Source organism: Paramormyrops kingsleyae, chromosome 3 (assembly GCF_048594095.1).
Source record: "Paramormyrops kingsleyae isolate MSU_618 chromosome 3, PKINGS_0.4, whole genome shotgun sequence".
In the NCBI taxonomy this organism is placed as follows: domain Eukaryota; kingdom Metazoa; phylum Chordata; class Actinopteri; order Osteoglossiformes; family Mormyridae; genus Paramormyrops; species Paramormyrops kingsleyae.
Window position 1 is genome coordinate 39,803,261 of NC_132799.1, and position 19,702 is coordinate 39,822,962.

The 19,702-nt window shown below is 41.1% G+C and overlaps 1 protein-coding gene and 1 long non-coding RNA gene across 2 annotated transcripts in view; one reads left to right on the forward strand and one right to left on the reverse strand.

Moving 5' to 3' along the window:
• Nucleotides 1-6,023, reverse strand: part of LOC111834164 (uncharacterized) — a 17,202-nt gene extending 11,179 nt beyond the window's left edge. The window contains exon 1 of the long non-coding RNA XR_011989679.1: nucleotides 5,851-6,023. This is a non-coding gene — a long non-coding RNA (uncharacterized lncRNA). The remainder of the gene's footprint in view (nucleotides 1-5,850) is intronic.
• kcnq1.2 (potassium voltage-gated channel, KQT-like subfamily, member 1.2) overlaps nucleotides 5,922-19,702 on the forward strand; it is a 135,490-nt gene continuing 121,709 nt past the window's right edge. Inside the window, exons 1-3 of the mRNA XM_072710286.1 lie at nucleotides 5,922-6,120; nucleotides 6,294-6,392; nucleotides 11,038-11,128. Coding sequence (XP_072566387.1) covers nucleotides 11,045-11,128 — 84 coding nt within the window. The 5' untranslated portion in view covers nucleotides 5,922-6,120; nucleotides 6,294-6,392; nucleotides 11,038-11,044. The remainder of the gene's footprint in view (nucleotides 6,121-6,293; nucleotides 6,393-11,037; nucleotides 11,129-19,702) is intronic.

Below are 19,702 nucleotides of genomic sequence, written 5' to 3' on the forward strand. Positions count from 1 at the left end.
TTTAGACCCAGTATTGTCCCAGTATCTGGTCTTTCTTGGAGTTAGGCTTAGTATATTATTGTAAACAGACTCCTAATTAACTACAGTATTACAAAACGTGTTGTTCAGTATTGAGAACCCACACGACGAGGTAATCACTGGGCTCCATGGGAGACCACGGGAAGTTGGTGTGGCAGCATAATAATGGCGTGTGTTTGTGAAATCCCCAGTGCAGTCTGAGGTGGTCCTCTGCATAAAACCCACATTGTCCCTGGAAACCAGAGATCAGCAAAGTCCCTCATGTCACGGCCAGGGCTGGAGATCAAGGCGAACCACTTTCTTGTATAAACTACATCCTGCTGAGCCACTTCCCCAAAGGTAAAACGAGCACAGAAACACATCCTGGTTGCAGACCTGGCAGGCTATGACATTTACTGCTGCAGATCCGCATTAGCCCTTGGCCTAATGCCATGTAACGTTCACCATTAAGTACAGCACAGCACCAAAGTCTGTTCAGAAACATGTATTTTCTGCTATACAAAGGGGCATTTTGCCATCAAAACAAACAATGAAATTGCTTAAAAAGAAACCCTAATGGATTTAGGTGATCCTTTTGGCGACAGAACCTAAAGTAACCTTTAATTGCACGTTGCATGCTGGGAAAAAAGGGAGTTAACTATGTATAGAGTGGCATTGTGTGAAAAGTGCAGAAAGGTTTATGAGAGTCTTTCCTGTTTAGGAGCGAATTAAAGAATAAATGAATGAATGTGTAAATCTGAAAGGAAAAAGTGAAAAAGAATGAATTAGTAAAGTCAGAGGATGAACCAAAAATTATAAGTAAATTAGTAGGTGAATGAGTGAGTAAATGAGAGAATGGGTGAGTAATGAGGAAATGCAGGAATGTCGACAATTTGGTCATGTCATGATTTTCCTGATTTTGAAGTAAAACTGCCATTTAAATAACACCCTGCTGCATCCATTTGTAGAACTGGAAGCGAGCAGTGGACACAGCTGTTTGCTAAGATGGCCATGTTTTTTGCTAATTATTATTGTATTGTGCATGCGTGTGTGTGTACCTAAAGACTTTTCTCTATTTCAAGCAATTATTTCTGAGTATGAGGCGCCTAAACAGACATATATACTGGAAAAGCTTACACCCTGAGGGTATCCCCAGAAAATAGACTTTAAAATAAATTCATCTGTTTAAAAAATGTAAAGTTCCCATTTTAACCTTTATCAAAAAGAATGGATTCAACAGCAGTTTATTACAAAGACAGGATGTGTCTGTATGTGTGGTGAAAAGGGCAAGTCACTTGAAATTATTTGTTTCTTTGTTCAGGGGTCTATACAAATTAAAGCATTGTTTTTTCTCAGAACAATATCTTCCTTAAGATATTTATGGATTCCTTCATTTTTAAAATAAATTAATATTTAAAAATAATAAAAAAAAAAACTTATTGCTGAACTGGCAACCCATTGGTTGACAAGGGCTTGACAAGATCTCACATCCTCAATGACTACTCCATCCATCCATTTTCCAAAACCACTTGTTCTATTCAGAGGGATATGAAGCCCATGGGCACAAGGCAGGGAACAACCCAAGATGGGGCACCAACCAAGCCCAGGCCAGACTCACACAGGCACAGTATGCATTGTCAGCATTGTTTTGGACCATGGGAGGAAACTGGAGTAAACCCCACAATGCCATGGGGAGAACATGCAAACTTCACAAGCATGGAACCCTGGGGGATACTTGAACCCAGGTCCCAGAGGTGGGGTTAGATTTTCCTGCGTGTGGGATGAAAGCATATTTTCTGTTACTGTCTGATCATATGGTGGCATTCTGTGGCTGTCATTTTATGCCACACGTAATATGCTGCCACACAGAAGGCCTATAGGGGGCGCATGTACAGTTGAAATACCATTCATGTTCTCCTGTTTTGATATTTTCTTTATGGTTATTGTGAACTACAATCTTGCAGCCTCTGGATGAGCCGTCCCAAAGCCCCAACTCCAGTGGGATAAGGGCACTATGCCAGTTATGCCCAGGGGGATAACGGATAATTTGACTTCTTTTCATCCTCCTATTTCTTCTGTTGCTGCAGATGGGTGCGATCACAAAGATCTGCAAACGACCCTTAATCCTCATCACAGGGAAATGCGCACATCTGGCCTGTGTGTGTCATGGAAAAAGCTGGGGAGCACCCCCCCACTCTGCAGCACCCGCATGCGGCATGAGTCCCCTCCCCCCAACTTGGAAAGATTATCCGAAGATGTTTGTCCTGAAGTGAACCCCTGCTACACGTCTTTCAGCCACAAACAAAAGCTACCAGCTGGCTGCCCCCACATCTCTGGGCTGACATTTGGAGATCATGGCATTCCGAGAGAGGGATGATAGCTTAATTATGGTGGCGTTCTGGGCTGGAGTCCCCTTTGATTGACCCCTGTTATGGAATCCCATATTTTGGGGCGGGGTTGGGTGGTGTAATACGTTGAATAACAGGCCCCAAGGCCTGGGAATGCTGATGTTCAGTATTACAGGCAGTCCCCAGGTTACAAATGAGATCCATTCCCTAAGTATGTCTTTAAGTCAAATATGTAGATAAGTTGGAACAATAAAAATACATAACTACACAATATTATTATTATTATTCATAATAATTATTATTATCTAGTAATAATAAAACTAATTACATATGGTACTGTACTGTATGTCGAGCCAATGAACTGCTAAATAATTAACTGCATTCATTATTACGTTCAGTGTGTGCATTCATTATTACAGACAACTGCATTTAACCTGAATTTTTAATATAATAGGCTTTATGGCAGTCTGTTTGTAAGTATGCATTGTCCATATATTGGACATTGTTAACCTGGGGACTGCCTATAAATACAGTTTCCTTCACATACACTATATTGCCAAAAGTATTGGGACACACATCCTTACACACACATGAACTTTAATGACATCCCATTCTTAATACATAGGCTTTAATATGGAGTTGGCCCACCCTTTGCAGCTATAACAGCTTCGGCTCTTCTGGGAAGTCTGTCCACAAGGTTTAGGAGTGTGTTTATGGGAATTTTTGACCATTCTCCCAGGAGAGCATTTGTGAGGTCAGGCACTGATGTTGGATGAGAAGGCCTGGCTCGCTGTCTCTGCTCTAATTCATCCCAAAGGTGTTTTATTGGGTTGAACCGTTGAGGTCGGGGTCCTGTGCAGGACAGTCAAGTTGCTTCACACGGTCACACCAGACTTGCTCATCCATGTCCTTATGAACCTTGCTTTGTGCATTGGTGCGCAGTCATGTTGGAACGGGAAAGGGCCATCCCCAAACTGTTCCCACTAAGTTGGGAGCATAAAATTGTACAAAATGGCTTTGAATGCTGCAGCATTAAGTATTCCTTTCACTGGAACTAAGGGGCCAAGCCCAACCCCTGAAAAAAACCCCTAGACAATAATCCCTCCTCCAACAAACTTTACGCTTCGTACAATGCAGTCAGGCAAGTTCCGTTCTTCTGGCAACCACCAAACCCTGACTCGTCCATCGGATTGCTAGACAGAGAACCATGATTCATCACTCCAGAAAACACATCTCCACTGCTCTAGAGTCCAGTGGCGGCGTGTTTTACACCACTGCATCCGACGCTTTGTATTGCACTTGGTGATATAAGGCTTTGATGCAGCTGCTCGGCCATGGGAACCCATTCCATGAAGTTCTCTATACACTGTTCTTGAGCTAATTTGAAGACCACACAAAGTTTGGAGGTCTGTAATATTGGAATATTTAGTAGCGAGGAAATTTCACAAATGGACTTATTGCACAGGTGCATCATATCACGGTATCACGCTTGAATTCACTGAGCTCCTGAGAGCAACCCATTCTTTCACAAATGTTTTTAGAAGCAGTCTGCATGCCTAGGTGCTTGATTTTATATACCTGTGGCCATGGAAGTGACTGGAACAAGTGAATTCAATGATTTGGAGGGGTGTCCCAATACTTTTGGCAATATAGGGCATTTTTCCACCGCACCAGGTACCGTACTTTCGGTACTTCCATAAGGTGCCGAAAGTTTGGTACTTCTTTCATGTCGGTTTTCCACTGGCATAAAAAATGGTACCGGCGCCAAATGACATCATCAGTGACCGCCCCTGACTGACAGCCCAAAATTTAAACTAACAATTGAGGCTGGAAAATGCGGTTTATTGTTATGTCAGCTTCTATCACAGTATAAGATTCAGTAAAATCTAAATCATGCTGCCATCAATTACGTTTACGTAGGTACACTTACTTTGGCTAAGCCGATCAAAGCAGTAAGAATTAGCTTACTGCTAATTAAGTCTTTTGAAAGCAAACAAATTATTTATATGTTTTTTGATTTTCAAGCGGCATTGTTCGGTGTTTCGCATGTGCCCCATTTCTTCCAAGCGGCTTGGTATTACGGTGTTCCGGGCAATTCAGTTTCCCTATGTTTCTCCTGTCTATCAGGAAATAATGTTTCCCCTAATATTAAAACAAAGAGGTATGTGAAATGTCTGAAAATCACTCAGGTACATTATTATGTGAATACAGTAGATCGTCACGCATAATATAGTCTTATAAGCAATACGTACCGTTTTCATCAAGAAATATCTCTATCCAGCGAATTAAGTAATTTCATTTATTATCTGTAAAAACAAAAAACATAGAAATGACATGTGATGTTTTAAAATTAATATATGGCTTGTTTACCTCAAGAGCTTCGTAAAAAGACATGAAAACAGCAGCGAAACCGTGTACAAATCAGCGCGCGACAGGGGAAACATAGGGAAACTGAATTGCTCGGAACGGCAAAAACTTTTTTATTTCGAGTCGTGCCATCCAAATCCCACTGGATCTGTTCATCCGGCGATTAAAGCCTGTGTTTCCTCGTTTGTCCATCCTTCCATTTTACTTTTTTATATTTTTGTTTCTACTGCTTTTTATTTTGTTTCTCGCTGTGATCGCTCTGTTCGCTGTGTGTTTCAAAAGATGGCGGTTGTATTTTGCGTTTCAGCTAGTGGTGGGCGGATCGATCCAAATATCGATAATATCGATAATAATGTTGGTACTGATATTGATCGATACCAGTTCAATGAGATCGATACTTCAGTTTCAACCTCTCTCCCTAATGCACTGCGGCTGTCTGTGTTCGCGCTGCTCCTCTCAATTGCCGCTCTCGGCTGTCACGTGACTCAGCGGGCCAGGCTAACACACAGGCGCGGCCGGGCGGACACACACTATAATATTTATAATAAAGTATTATAATAGTGGGAGGCTGAGTCATGCTCGCAATAATTAAACAGCAGGGATAGTTCGGGGTTTCATCATCAGATGGCGCCCGCACTACTCCTCATACACACGGTTGGCGCACGCACACATACATACAAAAACACACACACACACAACAATAAACATTAACCACTATACATGACATAACACACAGCACATTTATAATCACACAAGGGATTAATGAGAACTATTTACAAGCTGGGATCAGTCCAACATGCCGCGCTCAGGCCGGTACCTCCGCGCTGCAGTATTTATTTACATATAAACTTTGCCCAAATTCTGTCCTGGGTTTTTACCTAATTAATTTTAAAAAATCACAAAAACACTTAAAGGTAATGAAAATCAATTCAGTTTTAGCAATTTGATGATGCATCCACCTTAATTATTAAGAATTATCGATATCGGTATCGTATCGGCGATACTTTCCCTGTATTTACTTGCAGGGTTCCCGCGGGGTCTTAAAAAGTCTAAAATTCAGAAAGTTAAATGTCTTAAAAATGCCCAGATTTTCATCCTAGGTCTTAAATTCAATATACCTAAGTCTTAAAATTCTTACCTCCGTTCATTCCCAAAAAGCGTTGTCCGCAGAAATTAAAATAGTAAAACTAATCCGTTGCTTGTGTTTTCTGGTCTGCACCGGTGTCTGCGTGGTAATAAAACTACAAATCCCATCGCGTGATCACTGCAGCTAGGCAAACAAACAGTTTGAGAAGGGTCTGGCTGCAGAACGTGCACTTTCAGCCACTGACGTCAGGTGCACGCTCAGCTACAACAGGAAGTGCAGGGGAATCAAGCGCTAACTTAGTTCTTGAGGCCAATGTGAACGGTATGTTGTTTTATTATTTGTATTACTGAATGAAATTTTATGCCATACAGTATTGCAATGTAAATGTTTTGATGTAGTAACTTTTTTCTCTGATGACTGGAGCGAATTTTTTCAGTTAAAAGGCAACTACTAGCCAAATTATAATTAAAATAAACACATTTCTCCTTTTACAGAGCTTTTCATGGAGTTACCTTGTGAAAGTCTTAGTTTCCAGCATATAGTTTTTAGTTGTTCGTGTGGTCTTGAGGAGAACGTTTCTCGGTCTCCTTATGGTAAGGCAAGTTTTTATTATCATACACAGGGGTTATTTAATATGATTTATAAAAACAAGCTTTTAAAAAGTTAAACCAAGACAAAAAAAGCAAAATAGAGATGAAAAAAAACTTATTTGAATAAAAATTGCTTAGAAAATCTAAAAAATCTGATTAAAAGTGCAGTATGTCGTGCCCCGCTCCTCCGCTCCTCCCGTGTGCCACGCCCCCTCGTTAACCCAGTGTTTATCAGCTGTTTCCAGTAGTTTTCATTATCGTTGATGGGTTTGGAACGTAACTTCCGCGATAGGCGGGGGATCACTATATACTTTCACCTATCGCTGATGGGTCTGGATCCCCCGCCTATCCCGCAATAGGTGAAAATACGCGATATAGAAAGACCATATACATCAACTTTTTATAATTTAAGCCTTAAAATACCACTTCCACATTCTTTAAAAACATGTGAACTTATTAAAACGCACTTTGTAAACACATATGATATGTGGATGTTGGGCTAAGGATATAAGTGACATAAAATATGAGAAATTCTGGTATCATTCGAATGTTTCTAGTAACGCATCGTGTTGGTCTTAAATTTTACTCATACTGGTCTTAAAATGTCTTAAAAAGGTCTTAAATTTAACTTACTGAAACCTGCAAGAACCCTGACTTGGTATCGCATCGATACTAAATCGTGTAGTATCGCACACCACTAGTTTCAGCGGCAGGCTATTTGCATAACCAATCGACAGCAAATACGTTTGCAAGTACCACCCTAAAGTACCGAAGTACCAAAGAAGTACCCCAACTGGTATTGGTACTCGACCGGAAGTCAATGGAAAAGCGAAAGTACCGTACTTTGTGCGGTGGAAAAGCGCCTATAATGTATTGAGAGTTTTACATATACACTGTACACAGTTTTACTCCCACACATGCACCGGCTTAATCATAGAAATTTTGAACAGAGTGGAATGGAATTTGGGGTTATAATGGTGGCACAGTGGCTCAGTGCTTAGTACTGTTGCCTTACACCTCTGGGACCAAGATTTGAGTCTGTGCCCCAGCTTTACATGTGTAGAGTTTGCATGTTCTCCCCATGTTGTTGTGGGGTTTCTGACAGTCAAGGTTTAACAACAACAAACAAGGCTGTCACCTTGATGTATTTGGGAAATGCAATTGAAATGAATTGATAATGATACACAAGGTGCATTAGTGATATAATGATTAAAGTGCCTTGAATGTCAGTTATAGTTGCATGTTTACAGAGGTGGATGAACATGACAAGTATACAAATATGATTTTGGGAAGACAGCAAATCAGGTTTCAAATAGGTTATGCAGAGTGATAAACTAAATCAGGTCAGGTTATGGAGCACGCACTGGTACAGTGGGTGTTGCTGCACCCACAACACGATGAAGCACCTCGAAATTCCAGTTAACGCCCCCCAGGCCAACATGTGGGCCAGTTCCACACTCCAGAAATACCTATCTATCTGCTGCATCCAGATGTTACGTGGGCATCCCCTTGGCCTGGTCCAGATGCTTGCATCCTCAGCAATGCTAGTTAATCCCAGATATTTTCTGTCAAGTTCACTGTCAAAATTTTGGTGATGTGGGTTTTCTTTTACTTGTAAAATAATGTACTGATGGGACATGCTTTTATGCATGTATTTAAACTTCGCAATTTACAATTGCTGAAATATGTCCTCGATATGGAAGGCTAACTAACAGTCTAATTAGCAGGCTAACTGTCTGAATAGCTGGCAGGCAAACTGCCAGGCTAACAGGTCTAACTAACTGTCAGGCTGTCTGACTAACTGTCATGCTAACCGTCTGGCTAATTGCCATGCTTGTGGTGCGTTCGATTATTTCTCTCCAAGTCGGAACTCGGATGAAAACGTCACGAAACGTCACGAAAAACGTCACTTCCCGTCGGAAACACGCCTCTTTTATGACGTTGAAGTCGGACAAGATTTTGTTGTCCGAGTTGCCCCTGTGACGTAATTTCAACATGGCGACTTGGTTTGTTTGTAGTTTATTTACCGTTCGAAAAAAGAATATCGCTATGAATGTACTAAAATATTTTATAAAGCTTTTAATGTGGTTTGACTAGTTCGTGTTTCTTGTTTGTCTCTCGGAAAAATCTCAATTTCTCCATTTTCTCCATTTGGAAAACTCCAAATCTGCTAAAATATAAAGCAACAACACACAGCAACGTGTTCATGGAGGCAGCCATGTTTGTTCCGAGATGTGGGTAGCTCGAACGGGAGATTGTCGGACGTGATGTCACTCAACTCGGAATTTCCGAGTTCCGAGAGAAAAACGAACGCACCATTGGTGTCTGACTAACTGTCATGCTGACCATCTGGCTAACTGCCATGCTTGCTGTCTGACTAACTGTCATGCTGACCATCTGGCTAACTGCCATGCTTGCTGTCTGACTATCATACTAACCATCTGGCTAACTGCCATGCTTGCTGTCTGGCTATCATACTAACCATCTGGCTAACTGCCATGCTTGCTGTCTGACTAACTGTCATGCTAACCATCTGGCTAACTGCCATGCTTGCTGTCTGACTGTCATGCTAACCATCTGGCTAATTGCAATGCTTGCTGTCTGGCTAACTGGCATGCTAACTAGAGCCCGACCGATAAAGGATTTTGAAGGCCGATACCGATACAAATATTTGTTGGTTTTAAAATCCGATATTCCGATATATCGGCCGATATATATATATATATATATATATATATATATATATATATATATATATATATATATATATATATATATATATATATATATATATATTTTTTTTTTTTTTCTTATTTCAGAAACGCGCAACAAAACATTAACAGATTTCCCTAACATTAGTTATTTGTAGTTATTTATGAGTTTTAACTAAAATAATATGATAATGCATTTTAAAAAGAAACTTGTTTCTTTTATTGTCACAAAAGAACAGAGGAACATCAAAATATATTAAAGTTCTGATAAATAAAATGTATAAAAATACAAACTTAAGATATGAAACGTAAAGTCCTTTGAACAAAAACACAAAAACAACAACAACCAAATCAAAGTTACCAGTTTTAAAAGACTTGGCAAGCTTCATAAATATAACTTTTGAATAGCACAAGCAATAGAACTTTTATGCACAAGCTACGTTTGATACTTTTAGACATAGAGAAAATGTTCACTCCTCGCAAATGTCTAATTTACATTAGTTACAGTCCCTGCATTATAAAGAGATATGCTAGTTATAAATACAGTAATCATTACTTTATTTAGGCAGAATAAGTTCGTTGTGGTTTCCAAGCTCATTAATGTTAACGTTAGCGGTCTTCCACTGATAGTGGCATTAGCTAGCTTTGTGGTTAGCTAGTCTATGATGAGCCATAATTTAGCAATGGATAACGTCATACTGCAAATTGTAAAACATACATTTTCAATATAACAGGCCAAGGAGAGATGATATGTCTCACTGCTATAACTGTCATGCTATTAAAGAAATACTTCAGTCTCATTGTCAAAAGTTAAAAGGACAGTCAGTCAACTACACTGTAACAACGTAACGTAATTAAAAGCTAATTCCGCTTCACTCTCGGCTTATTTAACAGCAGCAAAACTGGACATGATAGTCACGAATTTTGTCATGCTTATTTGAGTTAAGAGAACTGATGGGGATCTTCTTTTAATTGTTATTCAAGCAATGTATGTCTTGTGACCAACTCACCATGAACACACTTCACCGATGATCTCACTCGCGGATAACTGGTTCTCTCTCCCCGACTCTGGCTGGATCAGCAGGTTGCAGGATGTGTTGAGTATAGCTCTCACGTTATACACGAGTGTTGCTAACAGGGACGGTGTAGAGTGCCCTCTGGTGGACAAACTATACAACGCCAACACTCATGACATGGTTGAAGGGTGTTTCGTCCGTTTTTATATTATTTTTGAAATATTCATTTATCGGCCATTATAAATGCTGATACCAATAGTTTGGAAAATGCCTAATATCGGCCGATAATATCGGCCTGCCGATAAATCGGTCGGGCTCTAATGCTAACCATCTGGCTAATTGCAATGCTTGCTGTCTGGCTAATTGGCATGCTAACCATCTGGCTAACTGCCATGCTTGCTGTCTAACTATCATGCTAACCATCTGGCTAACTGCCATGCTTCCTGTCTGACTAACAGTCATGCTAACCATTTGGCTAACTGCCATGCTTGCTGTCTGACTAACTGTCATGCTAACCATCTGGCTAACTGCCATGCTTCCTGTCTGACTAACTGTCATGCTAACCATCTGGCTAACTGCCATGCTTCCTGTCTGACTAACAGTCATGCTAACCATCTGGCTAACTGCCATGCTTGCTGTCCGACTAACTGCCATGCTAACCATCTGGCTAACTACCATGCTTGCTGTCTGACTAACTGTCATGCTAACCATCTGGCTAACTGCCATGCTTGCTGTCTGACTAACTGCAATGCTAACCATCTGGCTAACTGCCATGCTAACCATCTGGCTAACTGCCATGCTTGCTGTCTGACTAACTGTCATGCTAACCATCTGGCTAACTGCCATGCTTGCTGTCTGGCTAACTGGCATGCTAACCATCTGCCTAACTATCAGACTAACTCCTCTCACTTTACTCCACAGATTCCTTATGGTGTTGGTGTGTCTGCTGTTTAGTGTGCTGTCTACCATTGAGTTCTATGCAGAATTTGCCATCGGGACACTCTTCTGGATGGTGAGTTTGTTGATTTTATTAGGACCATCCCTGCTATCTATTATTTCACTCTAAGAAATTAGTATGTAAAATGTGGAAATATTGTAACGTTAATGGAACATTAAGAATGCTCTATGCCAACTTTGAGAAGACCTTTAAATAACATTTAAGAACATAAGAACATAAGAACATAAGAAATATACAAACGAGAGGAGGCCATTCGGCCCATCGAGCTCGCTTGGGGAGAACTTAACTAATAGCTCAGAGTTGTTAAAATCTTATCTAGCTCTGATTTAAAGGAACCCAAGGATTCAGCTTGCACTACGTTATCAGGAAGACTATTCCATACTCTGACTACACGCTGTGTAAAGAAGTGCTTCCTTAAATCCAGTTTGAAATGTTCTCCCGCTAATTTCCACCTATGGCCACGAGTTCTTGTATTTGAACTAATGCTGAAGTAACTATTCGGTTGAACAGCATCCAAACCTGTTAGAATCTTATAGACCTGGATCATGTCCCCCCTCAGTCTCCTTTGCTTGAGGCTGAACAGATTTAGCTCAAATAACCTTTCCTCGTATGACATTCCTCTAAGACCAGGAATCATTCTTGTGGCCCTACGCTGCACCTTTTCTAAGGCCGCTATGTCCTTTTTAAGATATGGTGACCAAACCTGTACACAATATTCTAGGTGAGGTCTCACCAAGGAATTGTATAATCTTAGCATTACCTCCCTTGACTTAAACTCCACACACCTGGAGATATACCCCAACATCCTATTGGCCTTTTTTATTGCTTCCCCGCACTGGCGAGAATGAGACATGGAAGCATCAACATACACACCAAGGTCTTTCTCATAATCAGCTACCTTTATTTCAGTAGGTCCCATAAAATACCTGTACTTTATATTTCTGCTCCCTACATGGAGTACCTTACATTTGTCTATGTTAAATTTCATCTGCCAGGTGTCAATTTAATTAGTGACTGGGCTAAGATCCTGCTGTAGCTGCTGAGCCGCTAGTTCAGTATCTGCTACACCACCCACCTTGGTGTCATCTGCAAATTTCACCAGTTTACTGTATATATTGGTGTCTATATCATTTATGTAAATAAGGAACAAAAGTGGTCCTAAAATTGAACCCTGCGGTACCCCACTATGAACGCAGGCCCACTGTGACATCGAGCCTCTTATAACTACTCGCTGCTTCCTATCCGTTAACCAGTTATCAATCCAAGTCGCTACAGTTCCTAAAATACCTGTCGCTTTGAGTTTAAGTGAGAGCCTCTTGTGGGGAACAACATCAAAAGCCTTTTGGAAATCTAAATAGATGACATCATAGGCCTTCTTATCATCAACTTCCTGAGTGGCTTCCTCAAAAAACTCCAACAGATTTGTTAAACAGGATCTACCTCTCCTAAATCCATGCTGGCTATCCCTCAAAATGTTATTTGAGTCCAGGTAATCTACCATTTTCTCTTTGATTATAGCCTCCATAACTTTACCAGTTATACAAGTTAGACTGATTGGCCTATAGTTTGACAAATTACTTCTATCCCCTTTTTTGAAAATGGGCGTTATGTTGGCATGCTTCCAATCAGAAGGTACCACACCTTCAGATAAGGATTTTTGAAACAGTAATGTTAAGGGTTGGCAAATAATATCCCTCATCTCTTTTAACACTATAGGTAAGATGCCATCAGGGCCCTGTGATTTATTTATTTTGAGCTTAGCTAGGCTTTGCAAAACATCAGCTTCAGTTATATATATATTAGTTATAGACGATGTTGGATTAGTAATAAGAACTGGTAAGTTACTAGTGTCCTCAACAGTGAATACCCGTGCAAAACTATCATTGAACTCATTTACTATGTCAATGTCGTTTTCAATTATAAGACCCTTACTATCCTGCAGATTAGTGATTAAAAGAGCTCTAAAAGCTGAAGAGTTAAAATACTGGAAGAAACTTTTAACGTCATCCTTAGCCTCCAATGCGATCTTCCTTTCGACATTCCTTTTAGCTCGTCTAATGTCATTTTTTAATTCAGCCTGTAGATTTAGATACTCTTGCTTTATTATGTCATCATCAGTTATTTTCCATCTCTGGAACAAAGCCCTTTTCCTCCTTACTTTATACTTTATGTCCCTATTAAACCACCTAGGTTGCAATTTCATTGATTTATTCTTGCTAGAAACAGGTATGAAGTCCTCTTGTACAGTACTTGCAATAATGTGCTTTTAAAAAATCCCCATGCCTCTTCAACTGTTTTGTTAATTAACTCCATCCAGTTCACAGTTTCTAGTTTTAATCTCATACAATTGAAGTTAGCTTTCCTAACATTATATATTTTTGATTTGGACTTTGCTCTTCGGGCACTAAACTTAACCTCAAATTTAACCATGTTATGATCGCTACTGTCAAGTGGTTCTAAAACATCTAATTTACCAATCCTGTCCTGGTTATTAGACAAAACAAGATCAAGAATGGCATCTCCCCTGGTAGGGGTGTTAACAAACTGAGTAAAAAAACAATCCTGTACTAATTCCACCATGTCAAGTTCATTTTCAGAAGAGCCAGCAACAATGTCCCACTGCATCCCCGGTAGATTAAAATCACCCATAACTACCACATCATTTTTATTGCTCATAATCCTAATATCACTGTATAACAATCTGCTTTCCTCAGCAGCTACATTGGGTGCTCTGTAACAAACACCGACAATTAGGCTATTTGAGTTTGTAGCATCTAATTTTACCCATATAGCTTCCGTACTTTTACTTATATCAGTAAGCTCCCTTGCCTGCAAGTTTTCCTTTACATATACTGCAACACCACCTCCCTTCTTACCTATACGGTCTTTACGGAACAATGTGTAACCATCCATATTATATTCTTGTCCATCCTTATCACTCAACCACGTTTCAGTTATTGCTATAATATCATAAGAGTCTGATGAGATAAGAGCCTCTAAATCATGAATTTTATTCCTAATACTCCTGGCGTTTAAATACAGACAACAAAGGGTAGGCCTATTACAGTGCCTACTTATAATATGATTTATTGGGGCTTTCCGTTTCCCCCCAGTTACATACTTAACTAACCTCCCTGCCCCCCCAGTCCCTAGTTTAAACATTCCTCAACTACTCTACAAATACGCCTTCCCAGTACACTGGTTCCCCTCTGGTTCAGATGCAACCCATCCGGCTTGAACAGGTCCCACCTGTTCCAGAAGGTCCTCCAGTGCCCCATAAACCTAAACCCCTCTTTCCTACACCATCCTTTTAGCCACGCATTTAATCTCCTTATCTCAGTTAACTTAGCCTGACTTGCGCGTGGCCAGAGATGGGCATAAATACATAGAAATGTATTTAAAATAAAAATACAAAATACTGAGTGGAAAAATGTATTTAAATACAAATACAAAATACTGTGTAAAAAAATGTATTTAAATACAAATACAGTATTTTGTATTTTTAAAGTACACAAAATACATGTGAAATTGGCCATCAAGTGCAGGCATCCCTATTTAGGCTGAAATATATCTGGACATATTCTGAAACAAAAACATTTAGATGTGTACTACCGATTTACAGAATTATATAACGAGGCACATTGTCGGCATTCCTATGGAAGCCCGTTTCCGCCACCGGAGAAAAAAATTATATAAAATTAAAGTCGAAATTTCGACTTAGTTATCTCGTTATTTCGAGTGTTACGCTTCTCGTTACTCCGGTGGCGGAAACGGGCTTCCATACATTCCACTCTGTCACGGAGTGTGCGCACAAAAAAAAAAAAACTTTACCTGGCAACGTGCAAGTGTAAATATGAATCTCCTTTCGCGCTTCAAACAGCAAAGTACAACTGAACCAAGTACATCACACTATATTATTCATTCATTCATGCTTCTTCATCCACCCCAACGTTCCAATAATTCCTGCTGCCCCACTAAACACTGCAAGGATTTATTTGCTCTAAATGACCTAGGCCTATGTAAACGATTTTGAAAAGTTTAATCAATTCACACTTTATATCATCGCTGCCTAAGATATATAAAGTTCTGTCATATCACCCAGCCCTAACATGCAGTAATGTTTTAAACACATTTCACTAGCTAGTTGATAGATTTTTTTTAAAAAAACTATCAAAACTGATTGGCTAACAGGCAGCTAACGCTATTTTCCTCCTACACGTGTCGGTGCTTTTTTATTCTTCCATGTTTACTGAAGGCAAATCTGAATGATGCACCATTTTAACTTTAATCAACACGGAATTGATCATGATGACACCCTTACCTTATGCAGAATACTGAGTAAAGTCGCTGATCCAATGCTAACTCTGCTGCAGGCAGCTCACGTGCATGAGTGTTAAGGTTGGGGGAGGGGTGTGTCTGAACTAAATCAGCACCCAGATAAAGAGGTTGATTGGCACAAAGTATTTTATGTATTTTGAAAGTACAAAATGCTCATCTTAAATGTATTTAAATACAAATTACATTAGATTTTTCCCAAAGGCTTTACAATACAAAATACAAAATAGTATTTTGTATTTCAAATACGTATTTTAAATACATTTATCTAAAATACTGCCCATCCCTGCGCGTGGCACGGGGAGTATTTCAGAAAATACCACCATGGACGTTCTGCTTCTAAGCTTATTGGCGACTTCTATAAATTTATCCTGCAGAACAGCCCTTCTACCCTTGCCTATGTCATTGGTGCCAACATGCACCACGACAACTGGATCCACCCCAGCTGAGGCCAAAAGCTTGTCCACACGATCTGGAAGGTCTCCGACCTGGGCACCAGGCAGGCAAGACACCGTACGGGACCCTCTATCACGCGTGCACACATAACTGTCTACTCCCCTAATAATTGAATCCCCCACTACCACAACCTCCCTTTTTCTGGGGGGAGGGGGCTCCTCAGTGCCCAAGGGCCCACCTGCTTCCCCAGTCCCTTCCGGCTCTAAAGCTGGAAGCACCTGAAACCTGTTAGACACAGACACCTCAGGTGATGCCGCCTCTGTAACATGTGTACGCCTTTTCCTGCGTCTACGACCTACGGTCACCCAGCTCTCTCGACCTCTCTGCTCTTCATTCTCCCTCCCCCCCGCTAGTGGCGTACACACCATCTCCCTAAACGGCGTATCAACTAGCTCATCTAACTCACTGTTGCATTGGATGCAAGCCAGTTGCTCCTCAAGGTCGCGAACCTTGACCATGAGTGAGTCCACTAGCTTACATCGCTCGCAGATGAAGTCCGACTGGACACTAACGTCCAGAAGGGCAAACATCTTGCAAACACAACACTGAGCCGGCCCCATAATTAACTAACTCACTATGACCCCGTACTCCCAGCCCAGTAAATTTATATAGTGTATTTAACTATAAAGATTAATTTGCGTAACAATAAATGCAGTAACGTGCGGAGTACACTAAAATAAGTTATTACTTGTGTTAAAACGGAACTTAATTATTATTTTATTTAAAATTTTAAACCTGATAAATTTACTACTACTTACCAGAAGAAGTTCTGCCTGAACCAAGTATGAACTAAAAACAAGGCGAAATCGAAGTTGCTCTTGGGAGGTCGAAAAACCACAAAAACCCCCTCACAGCAGGCTACTGCCGGAGCGGGAAAAAAGTGGAAAATGTCCTCCCGGCCCCGACTGGCGACCGAGCAAAGCTCAGGAGCAACTGTCCTTTTCCGACTCTGGGTAGCGATACCGACGTTAGATATTATTAGTTATTATCGCCCCGCGGGTGTTTGCTACGGAGTTTAAACGCGGACAGAAAAACGCCGCTCAGAAAAATCGCGCTAATTTGCTAATGTTCTGGGAACGCTCTCTACTAGTCGGGCTGCAGCTGGACCTGCATATCCTTTAATCTACTTCCACTGCAAATGACAGTTACTGCAGAAGGTCATGGTAATATATGCATTAGTATACTGTAAAATGTAAGATTATATAGAAAATATATCCAAGAAATACTTGTAAAACCTAAGGAAGATCTGCAGTAAGTGGGTTTCAGAATGGATAGAAAAATGACCGATGGATTGATAAACTGGTGGATGGATGTATGGTTGGTTGGATGGATGATGGAGAGACAGGTATTGTCAGTGACATAAGTTAAAAATTAATTTCTGTTGCTTTACTTCAAGCAGATGCTCACACGTTCCCAAGTGTACATACATTATTCAGCATGACCCTGCAGGCCGGTTTCCACTCGCTCACTTCCCAAGAGGGAACAGTCACTCCACCTGCTCGCTCGCCTTTCCCCAAGCAGCAGTCACATTGACCGTGTTTGCAAGGTGCTCTGGAACTGGTTTCCTGACCCAATGTCGCTCTGTTAGAAGCCCATCTACCAGGTCAGGCCCTAAGCCTGTGCCTTGAATCAGTGCAGATTTCAGTAGCTGGCTTAGCTCAGGTGACTAAGGTTGCAAAACTTGAATTTCCTCCCCTTATCCCTGACACACATCACTGGAAGATGGCTGGTGTCCATGACAGCTGCTTACGTGACATGGGGCATCTGCCAGCTGCCATCCCATGTGGGGGTGGGGGTGGGTTGGCCATGCTCTGTCCCCACATTGTCCTCTGGAAAGCTGACCTGACCCTGTGTAGCAGCACAGGGTAAAAAATAAATAAAACATTACGACTGAGGGGACTGGATGCCTTTTTCTGAATCTGACTTTTTTACTTAAGACTTAGGACTCTGAAATGAAAAGACAATATTATTGTATCGGGCTGGTGAAGCCAGCCCTCTTAACGGCGCCAGGGAGCCATTCTCCTCACCCTTCATAAAGCGTGAAGCAGAACAAACATAGTGCATCTTTGTGGTCCATCAGACCAGAACCATGGAATTTCAGAAGAGAGAGACGCTCTTTACCTGGTGTTATGTAACGAGGGACAGGATGGTGCTTGTCCTGTGACTACAAGCTGAGACGGCTGGGTGAAATTAAATTAGGAAGAGTGGTAGATTAGCCATCCCCAGCAGTCTGAGGGTGACAGTGACATGGGGTGCTGTCAGTCACCTGCAGAGAGATCCCAACACCCCCACTCCCCCACGGAGATCATATCCTGCCATGTTATGGCTGACAGGCAGCAGATATCATATGTCACACACAGGCCAAAAACCAGGCAGTCAAAGCAATAAAAAAGACCACCCAGGTGAACTTACGGCCAGGGTGGGGAGACCACAGGGAGTCACCGCCCACAGTGCAGGTCTGTGGGTTTTGATGTTTGCTGGCTGCACCTGTCAAGTACTTTATGTACGGTGAAACTTGGGGAGCTTGGTTTTCCATCAACGCTATCCTCTGTCGACCAACATCATCATTGTCATCATCATCCAATTATCTTTGAGCTACAGCATGAAGAATGACCTGAATGTGTCATCATACTGCTGCTTCAGTTGGTCCTGTCCCAATCACGTCCTCCCTGATTCTGCCAAACCCATTTGGAGTTACCTCAACCTCACAGTCAATGACATTTAGACTGGTATATCTATGATGACTTTTAAATCAGCAACAATGTAAATGATTCCTGACAGAAATAAGCTGAGTTGGGTTTCTGTTGGGTTTCTTCAGCAGTCAAAGCCCAGACAAACACATTTCATGATAACTACAGCAGTTGGATGAGAACAGGTAGGGTTGATAATGGTAATGTCCTCATCATCGGAAATGTTATCAGGCCCTTTTTCCTCATCCTGGGGTGGCCTGAGCCACACTGTTTACCACCCTGTCTGTTACTGTGGCAATTAAGCACTAGTATTGAAAAATGGGATGCTTTCCTTTGGCTCGCTAAATGTTATCACGTGACATTGTTAAGTTATGTGATTAATGGTTTTCACACAAGTTGACAAAGTATATGATGGTCTTGCAATTGAAAAATAAACATATTTTCAGCTGAAGTTAACTTGTGTTAAACTTGAAAATGTTAGATAGATAAAAGGTAAAAAATTAAAAGTACTCAATAACTTGAGCATTATCCATCCATCATTCCACCCATTTTCTGACACTCATCCGGGTCCAGGTCGCAGAGGCAGTCTGAGCAGGGAAGGCCAGACCTCTCTCTCTCCAACCACCACATCTAGTTCGTTCATGGTGGATACCAGCCAAGAAATAATCTTAAATTATAAAATGTTCTCCCGCTAATTTCCACTTATGGCCACGAGTTCTAGTATTTAAACTCGAGGCTAAACAGATTCAGCTCAGCTAACCTCTCCTCATAAGACATTCCTCTAAGACCAGGAATCATTCTCGTAGCCCTACGTTGTACCCTTTCCAAGGCAGCAATGTCCTTTTTAAGGTATGGTGACCAAACCTGCACACAATATTCTAGGTGGGGTCTTACCAAGATTATATAGGTATAATCGTAGCATCACCTCCCTTGACTTAAACTCCACACACATAGAGATGTAACCCAACATCCTACTGGCCTTTTTTATTGCTTTCCCACACTGAGTGTGGGACATGGAAGCATCAACATACACACAGCGGTCTTTCTCACATAGATCAACTGGTAAATTGCCTTCCAGCTCAGCTCTCTCTTCACCATGACAGACTGGTACAATGTCCGCATAACTGCTGACTCTGCACTGATTTCC